This window comes from Oncorhynchus keta, chromosome 4, assembly GCF_023373465.1.
Source record: "Oncorhynchus keta strain PuntledgeMale-10-30-2019 chromosome 4, Oket_V2, whole genome shotgun sequence".
NCBI lineage: Eukaryota > Metazoa > Chordata > Actinopteri > Salmoniformes > Salmonidae > Oncorhynchus > Oncorhynchus keta.
The window spans coordinates 33,597,928-33,617,174 of NC_068424.1; the positions used below are offsets into that span (position 1 = coordinate 33,597,928).

The following is a 19,247-nucleotide window of genomic DNA, read 5'->3' on the forward strand; positions in this document are numbered from 1 at the left end:
TTCAACTGTCAGACCCCAATCAGAACCCAAAATATGAGCCTGTTTTACTCCAATGTTTGGAGACAAAAAGAAGTTTAAAACACATTCATAGTTTATATTGGATTGGTCAGTCATTTCATCAATAGCTCTAATGAATTTTAGAGTGGTTACATTTCTTCAGGCCCATCCCTCAACTTTTTACTAAAACCGTGCGATGCTGTGACGGCCCTAATTCCACAGGGGATGATCCGGCAATAACACACAAGAAAAGAAAGAATAATGATTTGTCCTCTTAACACCCGTTCGCCAAGCTGTAAAGGGCCCTGTCCTGACTGGATCGGCCTCCTCTCCTCTCCTCCCAGGCTGTCTGAGTCAGAGAGGTGGAGGATGCTGGAGGTCGGAGCAGCCTGTGGTACTCAGTATGCCGAGTGCCACGCGGTGTTGTGAGGGAGCGAGAGAGGGGAGGGAGGGGTACGGACAAACATCCGCAGTGCCGTTCCATTGTGCTGCTGTACTCTGCTCCTGGCCCTATGGCTCATTTGACTTTCCCACAGTCTGGAGGTCATGGGCCCTCTCCCCCTTCCATCTTCCTTTCTCCCTGTCCCCTCTTTATCCCACCTGGCCCAGTCCTTCCGCTTTCCCCTTTTCCCCCTCCTCCTTCCCCTCTCGCCCTCTTCTCTCTGAGCGCATAGGCGGCGTATGAGGGCATTGGGACGCAACCCCCCCCACCCCCTGTCGCCGTGGCGATGTGAGATCAGAGGCGTGGCATCCATCCAGCTCATCAAACTCGTAAACCATTTAGCAGTGCTGTGGCTGTCAGGGGGAGGGAGGGAGGACTCAAGCTGCATGACAAGCGTAATTTGGGGGATTTTCAGCGATGCGTCATGCCAAAGAAAATATCTCCTCGATAAAATAATTGGAATGTCGAGGAGGGCAGCCATTCGCCCGCAAGATGAGCCGAGAAATGAGGCAGAAATAAGATACATTTTGTTGCCTTTGTCAGACGAAAGGAAAAAACACACACACACACACGCACGACACTAGCGCACACGCACACCTCGGTCGTACCAGATGAAACGAGATAAAAGGATTAAGAAAGTACATTGCATGCAAGAGGAGATGCAATCTGGAGGGCCATTAAGCACTCCAGTCAGACAGACCGACTCATGAAAGGAGTTCACCTGGCCTGCCTGGTGCACACAGTACCACAGAGCTACTGACTGAACACACACACACACACTGAGGAGAGGGTAAATGCAGCTTATTTCACCTGCCGTGGACACACACACATCACACGTTTCATCTGTATACCACTGTGAAATGACTTTCAATGAGGAGCAGCACAACAAAAAGGGGATCTGCTACGATAAACATCTGGCCCAGAGCTCGCTCTCCTTTCTTCCCAACATGCACCTGAGCATATCCGGAATTTGATTTATGTCCCTGGCGACTGCCGAGCAGCTTCGCAACGGTCTAGTTTAGTAGTGGCCTGGCTCTGAGTTTATCTGTGTTTTGTGTGTGTTAAAACAGGCTCCGGTGTGCATCTGTTTAAAAGGGGGGACCAGGAAGTAACTCTAGCCAGGCCTACCGTTGATCCCTTTGGCATGGCCGTCTCATCCACCAGCAGATAAAGGATATTCAGCGCCACCAGCAGGACTGAGATGGTCTACGGAGGAAGGGAAGGAGCCGAGAAACAAGAGGGGTTTTAACATGATTAGGTCAAAGACAACACAGAACTAAATCAATAAGTGGTAGTTTTGTCCGTCCCCTGGAATGCGTGTGTTCAAGCTAAGTGTGGAACTGCTTACAGAAGAATCTCGGGAACTTGGGCTCAGCAAACGCACCGTCGCTGTACAACACTGAGCATGCTAAGAGGGGCAGATTACTCTGTATGTGTGTGTGTGTGTGTGTGTGGTTCAATTGAAAGCCCAGCTGTCGCAGCGGTGACTATTTAGCCGAGCCTTTCCTTAAACACGGTCGACAAAAGAGACCACACCCTGGGGCTTCATGCTCAGTGCTACAGACGGGGGTCGGGTGGCTCCCTGTTCCCAATACAGTGCACTATTTGGTCCACAGCAGCGAACCATATTGGGAATATGGTGCCATTTGGGACGTAGACTGAGTTGACCCAGGAATACACCCCCAGCCGCCACCGAGGTTTTCTACTTTATATACGCCATGGATAAACAGGGGGGGGGGTTAGTGGGACTGACTGGCTGAGGTAGTATCAATGTGAAGACTCACCGTCCCTGTGAGCAGTATTAACATCACAATGGGGTACAGCAGGTTCTTCTCCCATGCAGAGGCTTTCTTCCTCCTCTCTAGGGGAAGGAAGAAGGAAAGGCAGGGGAGAGAAAGAGGATGAGGAGGGGTAGAGAGAGACAGAGAGGAAGAGACAGCGTGCCGAGAGAGAGAGGTCAGTGTTGAAAAACCACCACATTTGCAGAATTTCTACCGTATATGCAAATACGAGCAACGCCTCAAATCAATCAAGAACACCCCTCCGCGCCGGTCGGGTAGAAACCGGAAGCATCCAGTTTTCAGGGGGAAAGGAGAGGAGAGGCGGAAGCAAAAACAGACACTTCTGGGGGTTCTTTTGCCAACCCGCTCAGGAGTTTCTTCTACGCCTGGTACATTAGGTTAAATCAAGAGTGAATCACTTCCGATATTATTAGACTGTTTTCCTAAATTGTCTCATTAATATATCAAAGATATTAAAAGGTGAGTAGTGGCACCTCATGGCCTCAGGGTTTATTTAGAGTTAGTTGGTTTGGTTCAACATCTGGTGAACGCGTACCAACACCATCTCTTCTCTCAGGGCCCAGAGGGGCTGAAAGTAATATGGCCTTCACAACAAACCAGAAAAATCAGTCTTCCTCGTTAATTAGTCAGACAAATCTTCATTATAGAAACAGATCAAACAAAAGCTGAGATTCTGATGAACAACTTGATTTTTAAGTCTACCTGTTAAAAATCAAGAGGTCGTGCTGAGAGGTCGTGTTGCTGCTGCTGATATGCCTTCTTGTTCGGATATAAACAGATGGTTGCAGAGATGAGGTCACAATCGTTTTAAATCACTCTACACATTGAGAACCTGCCTGACCATAGTAACACGTCAGCATTGATGGCTTCTGAAGACGGACTGATGGGCCATGGACAGTAAAGGACTTGTGATGTAATGACCCGTTTAAAATCACTTTATAACACTGTGGTCCAGGTCCTCTCTCTCCCCCTGACTCCACCTCCCTCTCTCCCCCTGACTCCACCTCCCTCTCTCTTCTCTACTCTCCCCCTCTCCCCCTGACTCCACCTCCCTCTCTCCCCTGACTCCACCTCCCTCTCTCTCCTCTCCCTCTGACTCCACCTCCCTCTCTCTCCCTGACTCCACCTCCCTCTCTCTCCCTGACTCCACCTCCCTCTCTCTCCCTGACTCCACCTCCCTCTCTCTCCCTGACTCCACCTCCCTCTCTCCCCCTGACTCCACCTCCCTCTCTCTCTCTCCCTCTGACTCCACCTCCCTCTCTCTCCCTGACTCCACCTCCCTCTCTCTCCCTGACTCCACCTCCCTCTCTCTCCCTGACTCTACCTCCCTCTCTCTCCCTGACTCCACCTCCCTCTCTCTCCCTGACTCCACCTCCCTCTCTCTCCCTGACTCCACCTCCCTCTCTCTCCCTGACTCCACCTCCCTCTCTCTCCCTGACTCCACCTCCCTCTCTCCCCTGACTCCACCTCCCCCTGACGCCACCTCCCTCTCTCCCCCTGACTCCACCTCCCTCTCTCCCCCTCCCTCTGACTCCACCTCCCCGACTCCACCTCCCCTCTCTCCCGACTCCACCTCCCCCTCTCTCCCCCCGACTCCACCTCCCCCTCTCTCCCCCGACTCCACCTCCCCCTCTCTCTCCCCCCGACTCCACCTCCCCCTCTCTCCCCGACTCCACCTCCCCCTCTCTCCCCCGACTCCACCTCCCCCTCTCTCTCCCCGACTCCACCTCCCCCTCTCTCCTGACTCCACCTCCCCTGACTCCACCTCCCCCTCTCTCCCTGACTCCACCTCCCCCTCTCTCCCTGACTCCACCTCCCCTGACTCCACCTCCCCCTCCCTCCCTGACTCCACCTCTCTCCCTCCCTGACTCTCCCTCCCCCTGACTCCACCTCCCCTGACTCCACCTCTCTCCCCCTGACTCCCCTCCCCTGACTCCACCTCCCCCTGACTCCACCTCCCCTCCCTCCCTGACTCCACCTCCCCCTCCCTCCCTGACTCCACCTCCCTGACTCCACCTCTCTCCTCCACCTGACTCCACCTCCCTCCCTCCACCTCTCTCCCTCCCACCTCTCTCCCTCCACCTCTCTCCCTCCACCTCTCTCCCTCCCTGACTCCACCTCTCCCTCCCTGACTCCACCTCTCCCTCCCTGACTCCACCTCTCTCCCTCCCTGACTCTCCCTCCCTGACTCCACCTCTCTCCCTCCCTGACTCCACCTCTCTCCCTCCCTGACTCCACCTCTCCCTCCCTGACTCCACCTCTCCCTCCCTGACTCCACCTCTCCCTCCCTGACTCCACCTCTCCCTCCCTGACTCCACCTCTCCCTCCCTGACTCCACCTCTCCCTCCCTGACTCCACCTCTCCCTTCACCACCTCTCCCTTCACCACCTCTCCCTTCACCTCTTTCTCTCCTCCCTCCACCACATTCACTCTCTCCCTCCCGACATCTCTCCCTCCCTCTACCTCTCTCCCCCACACCTGCCCCCACCTCCCTCCCTCCACACCTCCCCATCACCTCCCCCCCAGGTTTTCCTGTGTCTACCCTTCTCAATGGCAAGGCTGTGCTCACTGAGCCTGTACTTCGTCAATGTTTTTCTAAGCTTTTGACCAGTAAACATGGTCAAATAGTTAGCCACAGTGTACTGTCGATTTAAGGCCAGACAGCACTGCATTTTGCTTTGTGCCTGTTTCTCAATAAGCACTGTAGTTTTATTTTGACTGTGATTGGATGTTCTGGTCCTGAGGCTTCAGTGTGTTGGTAGAACAGGTTTGTGAACTCAGCCCCAGGACCAGCTGGATGAGGGGACTCAATTCTTTGCTCAGCTCTTGGAATTGCAGGGCGTGGTAATGATATGAGGGGGGCTCACTATATTATAGATGTTTCCAAAACTTAATTGCTTATTGAGTTTTAATATATTAGTAGATCTTGGCCTAATTCTGCACTGCATGCATTTTTTGTAGTTTTCCTCTGGACATGTAGGAGAATCTTAAGGAACGCTGCATCATTAAGGGTGTCCAGTAGAGCTTATTTTTTAAACCTAAGTAATTGTAGTGTGTGCAGTACTCTATATATTTTGTACCAATTGAGAACTTTGGTCTAATTCCCTGAGATCTGCATCTTCTCTGGAAAATCATTTTTTTTTTTTGTATTTTGGGGGTTTATTTTCTCTCTCTCTCTCCCTCTTCTCCCTCTGTGCCAGCCTGGGCGGCCTGTGAAGTTTGCCAAGGCGCACTCTATATGCACCATTCTGCTAAATTAATGACATCACTAAAAGGCTGGGCACAAGATAAAAGTTTGCATCTTGTCTAATATCGTAAGTGCCTTTGTGGCCTCCTCTCCCCCTCCTAACCCCCCAAAAGCCTCGGCGTGCACCCACTGTACCTCATTTATAATATCCTAAAAAGCACAGGAAATAATCATTATTGAGCAGAAATGCTTTGGAACTTGTCCAAATTAAGAAACAAGACCGAGGAGGGAGAAGAAAGGGGTCGCCGGCTCTTAGCAATATCCGAAAAACCTACTTTTTTACACGTGTTTCAATGGGAAATTTAACAGGAAGTCCCGAAAGACAGCATCTGTCCACACATACTATCATTCGAGTGAAGCGTAAAAACGCGGCAGAGGAACTCACCCAGTTTATTCCTCTGATCTCGGACGATGTCCAGTTCTTTGTTGAGTCGGTGAACGTTTCCGTGGGAATGAGAGTGAGATGATGTTGACCCTGCGGAACAAGGAAACAACCACGTCAAAACGAGGGTCCCGGGGACGTCGTTTTGTCAAAGCTTTTGACTGGTCGTCATCCATCGTTATTCTTTTACACGTCACTCACCCAGGCGCCACTTAAGTCATTGTGATTAAACTGCCAAGTATCGGGCAAAGTTTGTTCATTTGATAGCAATAGGAAGGCTAAACAGACTGACATTGATCACGTGTAGCTAGTTGAACAAAGACTTGCTCATAGTCGGAGAGCAAGTGGTGTCCCTTTAACGGTTAGATGAATCATTTGTCACTGCTCACGTAAGTACAGATATTTCTCCAGAAAAGGTTGAAGTGGGTTTGCACTAAATGCCACAATTAAGAGCGTGTCAACGTCACATATCTATTTTCCTACCTCAGCCTTTATGGCATTTCACTTATTTTATCTGAAAGGGTAATCCTGCTTAGTACATAACAACGTGATCTCTCAAACAAAGTTTTAAAAAAAATATATATATAATCTTGTGTGTCAGTGCTGTCTAGCGAGCGAACGGGTGCATGCTCCAACTAGTCCCGGGACTCGGGATAAGACAGCCAGGGATTCTCCATGAAAACCGCAAGGGCAGCTCATTTAAGGCTAATTTATTTGGTTTTACTTCCAGCCATGACATACAGTTTGGAGGCCTCCAAGCCAAGTGGAAAGAGTAACCATTTTGCATCCCCTGGGGTGATTGGCAGATCAAGACCAATTAGTTCAATGTTACACTGTTACTAGCGTGCAATAAAATATGATCCTTCATCTTTGTTACAGGGGTGACGAACCAATCACTTCTATCAAATCTTTTTTCCACCCCCAACTATTATGACACACCCTGTCTGGATGGGCTTTAGGATCCGAAGAGAGAAAAAAAACAACAGAGTAAATGGAGGACAAAAAAAAAAGGTGTGGATCCTGTCTGTGCCCTGTCTAATACCTGTCCCAGGAACACAATTTGGAAACATTGAACCCTCAACCCAAATGCAGTCACGGTGCAACAGGAAATTACAGTAGTAGTTCAACAGGACGTGATTTGAGTCGGACACAACATTGAGCCCTGAGGGGCGCCGTGGCTGTTCAGCCACAACATACTTTATCTAAAATCGCTCATCTATCTGGGAGAACGGATCCAAACAAACTCTGCACCCTCACCTTACCACAGTAATCCTTTTATTACACTGACTCCAAATTCATTTCAGGCTCCAACTAGACGTGACTATTATTAGGAACATCAATTCATCTGAGCACCAACCAAGAACAACATCATTACATGATAAAAAAATCTAACGCAGGAGATAAAGGAAAAGTGCATAATAGCATTTTAAGAAGAGACATCGCTCAAGCAAAAGTAAGCAGAGTAGACAGCGAACCCCCCATGTTTCGAAAAATAATTTCACTGAGGTGCCGGACGGAGGCGCCGGCAAGGTCGTCGTGCCGCATAGCATCTGGACCAGAGTACACGGCTGCTGCCTCGCAACACACCGCGTGAACCAGAGCGGCTAGCGAGCCTCAGACACATACTTCACATTGTAGTCATTTAGCAGACACTCTTTTCCAGAGCGACTTACAGGAGCAATTAGGGTTAAGTGCCTTGCTCAAGGGCACAGACAGATTTTTCCCACCTCGTCGGCTCGGGGATTCGAACCAGTGACCTTTCAGTTAACCGCCGACAACCCTTCTTCACCGCTAGGCTGCCTGCCTACTATTGTTACGTCACCCTCTCGCCTAATTGGGAACTGCGTCAGAAGATGTGGCATGAGGTACAAAATGAAACCCATCCTTGTTTCGCCGTAAAACTACATAGACCTAAGCATTGACAGCAAAGTACGGGAAGTAAAGCTATGAAAAAGGGAGAATTTTATATCTTAATCCATATCATTTGTAGCCTAACGTGCATAATCAATTTCCTCAAAATGACCAAACACACTTCATTAATCCCAATGCCCCAAACTGCAATAACTTAACGAAAGATACGTCCAAATTTTATCTCCATTCTCCTGAAGTGTAAACTCGTTCACTACTTCCCACAAATCAAAAATCATTGCATAGAGGGAGTTTCCGCCTTATTTCTTATACTCATTTCGAATCAGTAAAAGGGAAGTGAACAAGTGCATACTTTGGAAGCAGAGATAAATTGGGAAGTAGCTAGACTCTCAATAAAAATAGGCTATAGCATAGCAAACAGGGACACCTGGTGGAGGGGTTGTACCAAATTAGATTGCACCATTTTGTCAGGCCAGTGTAAACTATGCATACGTAAACGATCCTGACATGAATGACAGGCAGTTCAACATTGTACTTACGCAAGACATTTTTTCTTTAAAGGACAAGCTTGCTTTCCCATGACTGGCCAGGTAGCCAGATCTGATATTTTAATGAGCGTGCCACTGCGTGTCTACTGGCGGTTCGTATGGTCCTATCAAACCTCTCACAGAGTAAACACACACACAGCCGGAATAACCCACCGCTCTTTTGCATCTACAGCAAACAAACAAATCCTAAATGTAATTTGGGATGTAATTGCACAAAGAGATGCAGCAACCCCCCCCACGAAGAGTAAATATACATCAACACAATCCATTGACTCCACTCAATAATCCCAAACAGCAAGCATAAACAAAGTTTAACGAGAGAGGTCTAATCTACGGGACGTCGGGCGAGAGATGCGGAGGACACAGGCCAAGCGAGGAGAGGACATTGGGCGCTTGTGGAGGGTGTCCTGTGAACTATCCCTGAACCTCTTCCTTCTTCTCCCCTTCTCGGGAAAGATCAGAGGGAACCTTAGCCTCGACTCGTACCCTCCGAGTTTCACCTGAGTGTGTGTGTGGCGACCCCCCTCCCGAAAAATCCTGGGATTCCCGATAAGGCGACACGGATCTCGCTACTCAACGCCTGAGCGAGAGCTCTTTTCCCATCCTGCTCGGCCCGACGATAAAGGAACAGATTATACTTATTTAATCAGGTGTTCAAAGCACCAGCGCTTGGCGTAAGCCCTAGGACACCAAGCAGCTAAAGAGAAGGCCTATTGAGAGGAGGAGCGGCGAAGCGTTTGAAAACAGCGTTATCAGCCCAAGCCATCTCCCGTACCTCCCTGGTTTGTAAAGACACTCATCCTCTTTATTTACTTGCATCTGTACACTTGGTTGCGTGCTTCACTTGATGTTAAAGTAAGTTTGGCGGTACTCTCAAATACTTCCTGCTTTGAGGGATTCCTCAACACTAAAGGAAGGAATCTGGGAACAGTGGCGGTAGATAAAAAAGGCAATGCAGGCAGGTTTACAAATTGTGTATTTTACTGAGCTACTTCCCTAAACCAGAGCCTTTCCAGGTTGAATCAGAGTCCACCGTACTTAAGACTACAACTAACTAGGCTATAGTTTATCAACATCTAATACACCACCATCAGAATCACAAATGGCACCCTATTCCCTACACAGCGCTGTGCCATATTCCCTACACAGTGTGCCATTTGAGACACAACCATTGTCCAGGATGATTTACATTCCCTCCTAATGAGGGGCCGGTAATTACCCGTCTGGGGGCTTGAGATCAAATGAGGAAATCACCTGGCCGGTAGTGACAGTGTGGCGTGTGCTCAGACTTCTTAAATTGACTCAAACTCTCCACCAACGCAATTTATGGTCTCCGACCATGGCAGCTGCAGTATGTCCTTGAGAGAGAAAACGCGAGAGAGAGAGAACGAGAGAGAGAGAGAGGGCGAGAACGAGAGAGGGCGAGAACGAGAGAGGGCGAGAACGAGAACGAGAGAGGGCGAGAGAAAGCGAGAGGATGCGAGAGAAAGCGAGAGGATGCGAGAGAAAGCGAGAGGATGCGAGAGAAAGCGACAGATTTGTCAATGCTAATCGATTTCAGTGCGGCAGTGCTCCATCACACCTAATGGGGTAGTCATCTCCCTGTAATGAGCCATCACATTTCCTGGCCTACGTCCCAAAATGCCACTCCACTCCCTACATAGTGCACTACCTTTGACAAGGGCCCCATACGGCTCCGGTCAATTCAGTTGACCATTTCGCTCACCAAACAGGGCGTAGGGTGTTATTTGGGACGTGGACGTACGAACAACCTACCGTTCAATCTCCTTTGAAGGGCTTCTTCTTGCAAAGTGACGCAGTAAATCTGCTCATCCAGGTCCTCCAGGATCTGAGGAGGGGAGGATATGGCCCAGAGTGGGGACGGGGAGAAACAGATGGGTGAATCGGTTGGTTACATATTTGTAGTCATCGTGTCCTCAAGTCGAGTGCGTTAACAACTCAAAAAAGTACCCGTTTTCCAGAGTCTGACAGAGGAAAGCTAGACATCCAATATGTCTGTCAAACTTATAAGCGGTCACTCATGTTGTATTACAGTACACATTAATACATGAAGCAGTTGGGGGAGGGGGGTGAATCTGCTACCACCCAGCTTGTTGAAGTCAATTAAGTAGCCAGTCATGAGGGTTAAGTATGCCAGCTATTTAGCTGCCATCTGACACTTATAAAACAAACTGATTAAGGCATTTCTAAGAGATAGTGAATGGAAATTACTACTCACGGTTGGTTTGACTAGTAACTGGCCCATGACTGTGAACATCCTGGACAGGCCCACAGGAGTACACACTGGGTACGAAGCAAGTTACAAGTGGTGAGACACAATCAAAACACTTCTAGAACTTAGGGATGATTACAGAAATGGTATTTTAGTCCAAGCGATGTGTGATCCCCAACCAACCACCACACAATTTTCCCTAAAAGCATGAAACTTGGTACACTTTGGGGACCTCTTCAAAACGTGTTACATGAACTTGCCGCACATTGATCGTCAACTGAGATAATATTCCATTTAAAATGTGCACATATCCCATTGAATGTGCTCTTACGACCCAACACCAACACTCACTCAGGAGAAGCAGTCCCCCCATCAGAGAGATACAGGAGTAGAGGTACGGTAAATAGAACTCCCAGAGATCTGAAGGACAGGAGAGGAAACATTATCCAGACCTGAACCAACACATTCAACCACAGCTAGACAAATACAGACCGGCCGCGTTCACAAATGGCACCCTTTTCCCTGGGCCCATAGAGGTCTTGGTCCAAAGTAGTGCACTGGGGAGGGAATAGGGTGCCATCTGAGACAACACGCCAGAATCCCCATAGCCTTACCATAGAGCGACTCCATACTGGCTGCGTCATTGTCGATGAGCGCGGACGCCACCCAGACGATTCCTAGGATGAGCAGTCCGAGGAGGAAGAGCATCACAAAGGTCTCTAGAACCCGTGACTTAATGCCCTGCGAAGAAACACAGACAGGGGGGGGGGGAGACGTGAGGGACAGAAAGAGCCACGTCACCGTTTTTAGTCATAACAAGCTGGGATTTTTTCCCCCCCCAGTTCTCCCGAGGCCATTCGCCTTGCAAGGAAGGGACGGAAAAACAAATTGTGCCCTATTCCCTACGTAGTGCACTACTTTGGACCACAGCCCTATGGTAAGTGTCGTCCGAGCCGGAACGGCCCACAGGGCAGTAGCCCATCTACTGTTTCTGGACAGGACGCTAGTCTATTGCAGGGATTTACCCTGAACCCTTCTCCTGAACACTAAGCACCGAGCAGAGGCATCAGGTCCAATTTTTTGATTATTTTGTTGTAGGACTCGACTCAACCCCACCTCTATATAGTACTATAGGGTTTTGACCGGATTTATTAGGATCCCCATTAGCGACGGATTGTCTTACTGGCGGCCGACACATGACGGAAAAGACCTTACAGACAAAATGACAATTGACGTACATTTAAAAACATGAACGTGCAGTGTGCATGTACATTGATCCGTTACACATCCATGTCAGCACACACACCCGGTGGTCACGTAGGGGGAGAGGCTATGGTCAATAATATCAACGGCTGGACTGAAATCGAACAGTACAGCTCCCACAATCGTCTCATTATCAATTTCTTTCAATCACCAGTCATTTGTGTCCGTGCAGTGCATGTCGAGTGCCCTTCTCTATAAGCAGGCCGAAAGGCCGTTGTTCATTTGTTTATAGAGAAATTGCATTGTATTTGGTCAAACACCATTTGTCATTTGTTTGTAATTATTGATCGATAAATCTTTTTTTTAAACACCTCTCCCATTTTCTTTCATTTTTTAAATTATTTTTTATGCACGAGTACGGTGACTCACTGCTCACCCCCCATCTCTTTCATCTCATCAAACCATGGAGGCTCAACAATTCTAACAGTCCGTTTCTAAACAGGTGCATGTTTATCAATAACTGGAAGGAGCAATTTCATAAATTCATATAGTGCAGCGTCTGGATGCTCCTTATTAATCACAATCAGACCAAAAAATATTTTTAGCATCATCCACATAAGAGTCACAGCAAAATCTTTAGTATGATCCCCTATACACTATTTTAGGCACGTTTTTTTTTTAAATGTATTGTGGCTTTCCTGGACATATCCACTATATTGTGATCACTGCATCCAATGGGTATGGATACAGCTTCAGAACAAAGTTCTACAGTATTATTAAAAATGTGATCGATACATGTGGATGATCTATTTCCTGTAATGTTTGTTAACACCCTGGTAGGTTGATTAATACCCTGAACCAGATTACAGGCACTGGTTACAGTGAGAAGCTTCCTCTTGAGTGGACAGATTGATGAAAACCAGTCACTATTCAGATCCCCAAGAAAGTAGACCTCTCTGTTTACATCACATACACTATGAAGCATTTATACCTTCTCTATAAAATCACCCGTAATAATCTCGCGCTCTCATATTAAAAACGGCATCGTTTTACATTCATCCTGCGTCCCAAATGGCAGCCTATTTCCTATGTAGTACGCTACTTTTAACCAGACCTCATAGGGGCCTGGTCAAAAGTAGTGCACCGTTTAGGGAATAGGGTGCTGTTTTGCAACGCAGCCAAGTTCCAGATTGCAGCCCCACACTTACTTAACTGATCCCGGTGAAGTCCACGTTAAAGCACCTTTTCTAACAGTATATTGGGCCTATAAAAAGGGTCTAACCAGACTCCCAGCCGGGGCTCGGAGCAGACTGGAGGTTAAAGCATAAAAACGAGCTGAAGTGAAGCCTCACTACTGTCTGCAGATTAAGAGCAGGCCTCCCGTTACATCTGGGGGTGATTAGGGGGGCTCTTAACGCGCCCATTGCCCGGCGGCCCAACGCAGACAGGAGTTGGGGTAATTTGGGTTTTCCGGGTCACAGACCGCTGAGTGGTTAATAAAGTCCTCTCTACCTGTTCAAACAGAGACCACCCCCCCCACCCGCCGGTGGAGGTGGACAGGCTCTGTCTGTGTCCCAAATGGCCCCCTTTTTCCTGTATTTCGCACTACTTTTGACCAAGGCCCATATGGCTCTGGTCAAAACGAGTGTACTGTAAAGGGGTAGGGTGCCATTTGGGACACATTCTCTGCCTACAACACTGTAGAGGAGATACCGTCTGGCACTTACAGGAATGGGCTGCAAAGAATGACTTACACATGGCTTGCAGATAGCCTCAAATTGGGCATCTAATCAATTTGTAACTAGGTAGCTGATGATGTGCTAACTGATGTGTGGCGTATTTATGATCAGGTACTATACATAGTGCAGTGATCCTCTGTTTGAAGGCGTCCTTTCATAACAGTTGTTGATCCCCTGTCTGAACTCTAAGGTTACCTATGACCATCGCCACTAGTACCACTGTCTTCCCAACCATTCTGATAATCAAATCACGTTCGGCAACGGGTCTCATCTACACAGCTGTAAAATCTACATCCGCGTCCCAAATGGCACCCTGTTCCCTATATAGTGCACTACTTTCGAAGCCCTGGTCAAATGCAGTGCACCATATAGGGAATAGGGTGCCGTTTGGGACACACCCTAGACTTCTCATTCTCTCTACCTCACAGCATCATGAAGGCTCGATGGAAGGGACAAGTGTAGAATTTTCTAGCACGGCCGTGGGTGTCGAGTCTAGAGTGCCCCAGTGTGGCTACGTCTGATACAGCCGTAACTCCGCAGGTACAGCAGGCCGCCCCGAGTCTCTAATGTGTGTCCCAAATTACACCCTATTCTCCATTTAACCACCCGGGCCCTGGTTAAAAAAAAATATTTAAAAAAAAAAGTAGTACACTACATAGTGAATAGGGTGCCATTTTAATTCCCCCGGTAGCCGTTATTAAAACCTATCGAGACTAGCGTCTCATGTTCAAGATATGGAAAGGTCTAAAATGGTATAATGACAGGCCCTTCATCTGACCTGCTCACTGAAACCCCTAGTGAAACCCCTAGTGAAACCCCTAGTGAAACCCCTAGTGAAACCCCTACCCTCCCATGTGCTCAGTTCTTCCTACTGGACATAGGCTACATAACTACTGTGATGCTGACTGCAGTCTAGCAGCTCACATCAGACCTGAACTGGTCAGTGAGGAGATCTCAACGTCGGAGAAGAGGAGATGAGAGAGAAAGAAGGGGAGGGAGAGATATAGATAGATGGGGGAGGAGGAGGAGAGAGAGAAGAACGTCTGCGAGCATCTCGTCCCCAGAGGTGAGAGAGGAATGCTTTCAGAGACTTCTGTCACGTCCCACACGCGCTCTCTTAAGGAGGCCTTGGGACGGATAGGACCGTGCACGGGCCTGCTGCAGGAGGCGGCTCCACTCAGGTGCCTCGGTCCACCTTAACCAGCAGCCCATGCCATGCTGAAGGTGTATCTCCTCTAGTCCGGGCCTCTCAATCATTTATAAGCCTAAAATCATTACCCATTCAGATCATTTAGGGCAAAGGCAATGCCTGTCACTTCCCCAAATGTTATTCGTGGTTTCAGGTGTATTGGAGGGCCAAGTGGAGTGTCAGAAAAAAGTGTTTGGAAGTGTTTGGAAACAGAGGGTCAAAATTGTAAGCCCTTGAATTAATCACTTAACATATGGGAAAAAGAAAAAGGGAGAAACATGGAAAAGGATCTGCGCCATCTAGAGCCACCCAGAGCCCAGCACCATCCAGAGCCGAGAGTTTCTATTCTTGCCATTCTAAACTGTGTACACCACCTCTATATATAGCAGCTCTGAAATATTCAGCATCCCCCTCGATCCTCACACCGCCGAGCATGGGGATAGCTGCCTGCTCTGCCTAGTGCAGCTCCACTGGAATACCAGGGAATCAAAGACTTCGAAGAAATGCGTGTGAGACACTGCACTGTGTGTGTGTATGCTCACCCAGACCCATCCCAAACCACCAGCAACCCAGGGGATACTGAATCAGAGGTCTTCACGGGTCCACCGCAACTCAAAAAACCTGAGACCCGGCCCGAACTCCGAAATAGGTCCGAGTGCAAACGGGGCCTCGGATCTATGCAACTACAGCTGATATACCGGAGTGGACCAGACAGCTCTGCATAAAGCCTATTGCTTTTAGGTTAACAAGGGGAAGTTGTTGACTTATATTAAGCCTAGCCAACTACACATGAACCTGAATAACTTAGCTGACAACAAATAAATCAAGTTGTTATCGGGTCCGTTCGGGTTTGTGAAGGAAATCGAGGGGTCCAGTCCTGGTTGGATCCAACTTTTTGGACCCGTGAAGACATCTACAGAGAATCACTGGATGCCTTAATACCAAAACGGAACATCCTTTTACTCCGTAGGATCAGAAATGACATATCTGGGTACTGCAACGTACAACACAATGGCTACATGCATCCCTGTAACATGTCCTTGGAGAAGCATAGCTAGGCAGTGCCTGTGTCCCAAATGGCAGCCTATTTCCCTATTGAGTGCACTACTTTGGGGGTCAGGTCAAAAGCAATCCACTATATAGGGAACAGGGTGCCATTCGGGATGCAGACACACGGTGTTTCATCAAATAGAGAGCCAGTTCTCTGGGAGCTGAATGTCATTGTGCCATGGTGTGCTATTCCCTCCACTTCCCCAGGGCAGAGAAAGGCAGAGAGAAGAGAGAGCGAAATACAGACAGACAGAGAGCGAGAGAGAGAGAGAAAGAGAGAGAGAGAAAAGAGAGAGGGGATAGGAGATGGTACAGAGAGAGGGATAAAACGGAGAGTGAGGGAGAAAACAGAAAAGAAAGGGCGGGGCCACGCTGCAGAGAGACAGAGAGAGGGGGACAGGAGAATAAGGAAAGAGGAGAGGGACTACAGTAAATCTCACAAGGATAGAATAAAGAAGAGGATGCATAGGAAACGCGGAGAGCCACAGAGAGATACTGATAAGAGAGGAGCTTCCAGCCCACCCATTAATCTGCAGCGGGTCAGCACAGCGGCAGAGATCATCCCACTACCCATCACTCCTCTTCCTGACAGGACCGTGTGGGATGGAGGGAGGGAGCCCAAACCCATCCCACCACTCCCAGCCAGTCCACTTCTCTACCTCTGCCGCGCCAGATGCCAAGGGCCCTTATTAGTGTACCCTTCAGCCCCGGCCTTCAGCTCTGGCCGTGTCAGAGACAGAAAACAGAGAGGGAGCCGCTGGACTGGAGAGCCTCCCCCTGTAAAGCCGTCGCAAACTAAAACTTCTAAAGACACGGCAGTAGGCGCATGGGGAAACCGTTTGCTTCCCGTTGTAGCTCCATCGTTCGTTTTCCCCCTACAGTGACTCCATCTTGTTGTCATTACCAAGAGGTGTCAGGCTGATAAGTCTCCAAAGAATAAATGACTGTCACCTGGGTTTTGTCAAGACAAGAGGACGGTTATATCGACGAGCACAGAGTGGCTCAATAGAGAAGGCCTGCCAACAAGCAACCTCAATAACTTAACTGAAAATCATCCTTAAATCGTGAACACAACTTTTTTTTCCCCCTTGACAAAACCCGGGATCAAACCAATGAAGACTTTTTCTTGTGATCCAAGTAAACAAATAACATTTGATGTGAATCTCAGGCTTGTATGTCAAGCACTATAATTTTAGACAGAAATATGTGTAATACCCCAAAACACTACCATCAGCTAGCTAGAAAATAAACAGACAATTTCATCGAACAATTCAAACGCAGTCCCTCTCTGGGAGCTGATCATTCTGTTTGAAAGATAGAGAGGAGAAGAAGAAAATCCTGAACAGTGCACTTTTCAAATGCTCTGCTCAAGCCAAGGTGTTGCCATGGCGACGGACATTGTAAAGGAGGGGCTTTTCGCAAGACATTCTGACCTTAAATGGAAGGTACGTAAACATCACTTTGCCGGAGCGAAGGCCTGGGAAAAATGTCTACATGTGCAGGGAGATTTGAAATAAATATCCAGGCTCCATTGTGGAGCACAAACAAAGAAGAGTATCTTAGTAACTAGCACAAGGCGGTTTGCCTCCGCAATAAAACACACTTTTAAAAAAAAAAATCACAGGCTTTAGCCTAGGCCTGTAGATTGATGAGGAGCTTCTTTAAGCAACAGATGAAAACTGCTGGCCTATAGCTGGAACAATTTCTCAGTCAGACTAAGTCTCTGTCCCAAATGGAACCCTATGCCCTATATAGTTGGGCCGGGAATATACCAGCATCGTCACAGCCCTACTATATAGTGCACTAATTTTGAACGTAACCTAAGTCGGCGTGGTCCATCATACAAATATTGACCGACCATCATAACAACGCTATCTACTGGTGGTGCAGACTAGGGCTTGTAACCGGTTCAGGGAACAGAACCGAACAATTACGTTTTTCGAGAAACAGAAGCCGAACCGGGTACGAAAGTGATCTACACTGTTCCAGAACAGAACCGTTATTTTAAAAGCATGGGAAGCAGTTAATAACGTTATTTTACAATACGCCTATGCAAAGCCCTCACACTGTCACTCAAAAACGTATTCCAGTGTCTGCCTGCCAGCTGAAAACATTTGCCAGTGTTTGTGAGCGTGCAACCGACCGATATTACAAGCGTTATTTAGACATTTTTAGGGAGAGATTTTTCGGATGCTATAGTTCTCACGTTTCACATTGGGTTAATTAAGTACAAAAAGGTAAGACGTTTTTAATTCTGGTGCCACTGCGCACACTCAAGCATGTTAGCTAGCTAGCTCTGGTCCAACGTTAAGCAGACTCTCGGAAGTTCAGACATTCAAAGCCGGTCATTGCTAAAAGGGATCACCGATTTGAATGAATTTACTTTTTGTAGCAGGTTCAGAAGAACTTTGGCAACAGGTTAGGAGAATTAACTTGGCAGATAAGTTCAATTTTGTTAAGGTTAGGAAAAGGGTTAGAGTTAACAAAAAATAAACTTGACAAAGGCTGAATTTCTTCTATACATGACCATATAAGCCTCTCCTATGTAGGAAAAATTCTGTGGTCCTAATTCAGATAACGCTGCGCTACTAGCTAAACCTCCTCCAAGGAACAAAGTAACGATAAACCTGTACTTTGTTGGGTTATGAATCGGTTCAGGACTTTATTTTGCGGAATAGTGTAACAAAACATTTTTTTAAAAATTAAAATGGTTCTGTTTAGGACTGTTGCGGTGACCGTATTACCGCCACACCGGAGGTCACTAGTCATGAAGGCAGTCAAATTCCAGGTGACCGTTTAGTCACGGTAAGTAGGCTTCTCCAAGCTTTGATGCTGCTGATGGTAATTAGTAGCCAACCAAACTTGGTACTCAGCACTTTATTGTCCTTCTAAGCACTCTGACACCAATGCAAACTAATCAAACACTTAATGAGAGCCCATGAGCTCATGTTGCACAACATTTCTTATAGGCTATGCAATCGCGTGAGAAAACAGAGTGATGGCCTCTACTAAAAACAAGGAGGATCCCATCAGCTTTCTATAGGCTAGGCCTACTATATTTATTTCTCAACTTTCCTAATTTTAAGCACATTTTTATCTTTACAACAGGAGTATAGCCAACCTGACTGGCATGAAAATGAACCACGGGAAAAGCGTCCTCCATTCGCTATTTAAGCCGATAGATGACATGTATTTTTCCCAGTTTCTCCTGCTTCAAGACAGGTGCATGAAAATGGTCCATTCTAAATCAAAACAAATTTCACACATATTATTTAGTATATGTGAAGACCAGATTCAATCAAGAATAGTCCGACGGGTGACAATATTAGCCTATCACTTGTAAATGATATATTTAGTAGTGATGCAAACCTTATCAAAAACATATAGGCCTATGGGCTCAGCATTTTTTCTAATCATAGCCGCACACATGTAGCCTAGCCCATAGGCCTATATGTTTTGATTAGATAACTAAAGTGGCCAAATATATTTTTTAAATGAAGCACATTAAGCCACTGGCATACATAAACAGTGTGAGAGTTTCAAGTT

At 47.5% G+C, this 19,247-nt stretch overlaps 1 protein-coding gene across 5 annotated transcripts in view; it reads right to left on the reverse strand.

Annotated features, from left to right (window-relative positions):
* The window catches only part of lmbr1 (limb development membrane protein 1), a 55,352-nt gene that overhangs the window by 18,952 nt on the left and 17,153 nt on the right, over positions 1–19,247 (reverse strand). For all 5 annotated transcript variants that reach the window (XM_035760487.2, XM_052506404.1, XM_052506392.1 and 2 more), the window contains 7 exons: positions 11,135–11,261; positions 10,872–10,940; positions 10,527–10,591; positions 10,064–10,136; positions 5,874–5,963; positions 2,224–2,300; positions 1,568–1,645 (listed from right to left, as the gene is read on the reverse strand). In XM_035760487.2, the coding sequence (XP_035616380.2) occupies positions 1,568–1,645; positions 2,224–2,300; positions 5,874–5,963; positions 10,064–10,136; positions 10,527–10,591; positions 10,872–10,940; positions 11,135–11,261 (579 nt within the window). The remainder of the gene's footprint in view (positions 1–1,567; positions 1,646–2,223; positions 2,301–5,873; positions 5,964–10,063; positions 10,137–10,526; positions 10,592–10,871; positions 10,941–11,134; positions 11,262–19,247) is intronic.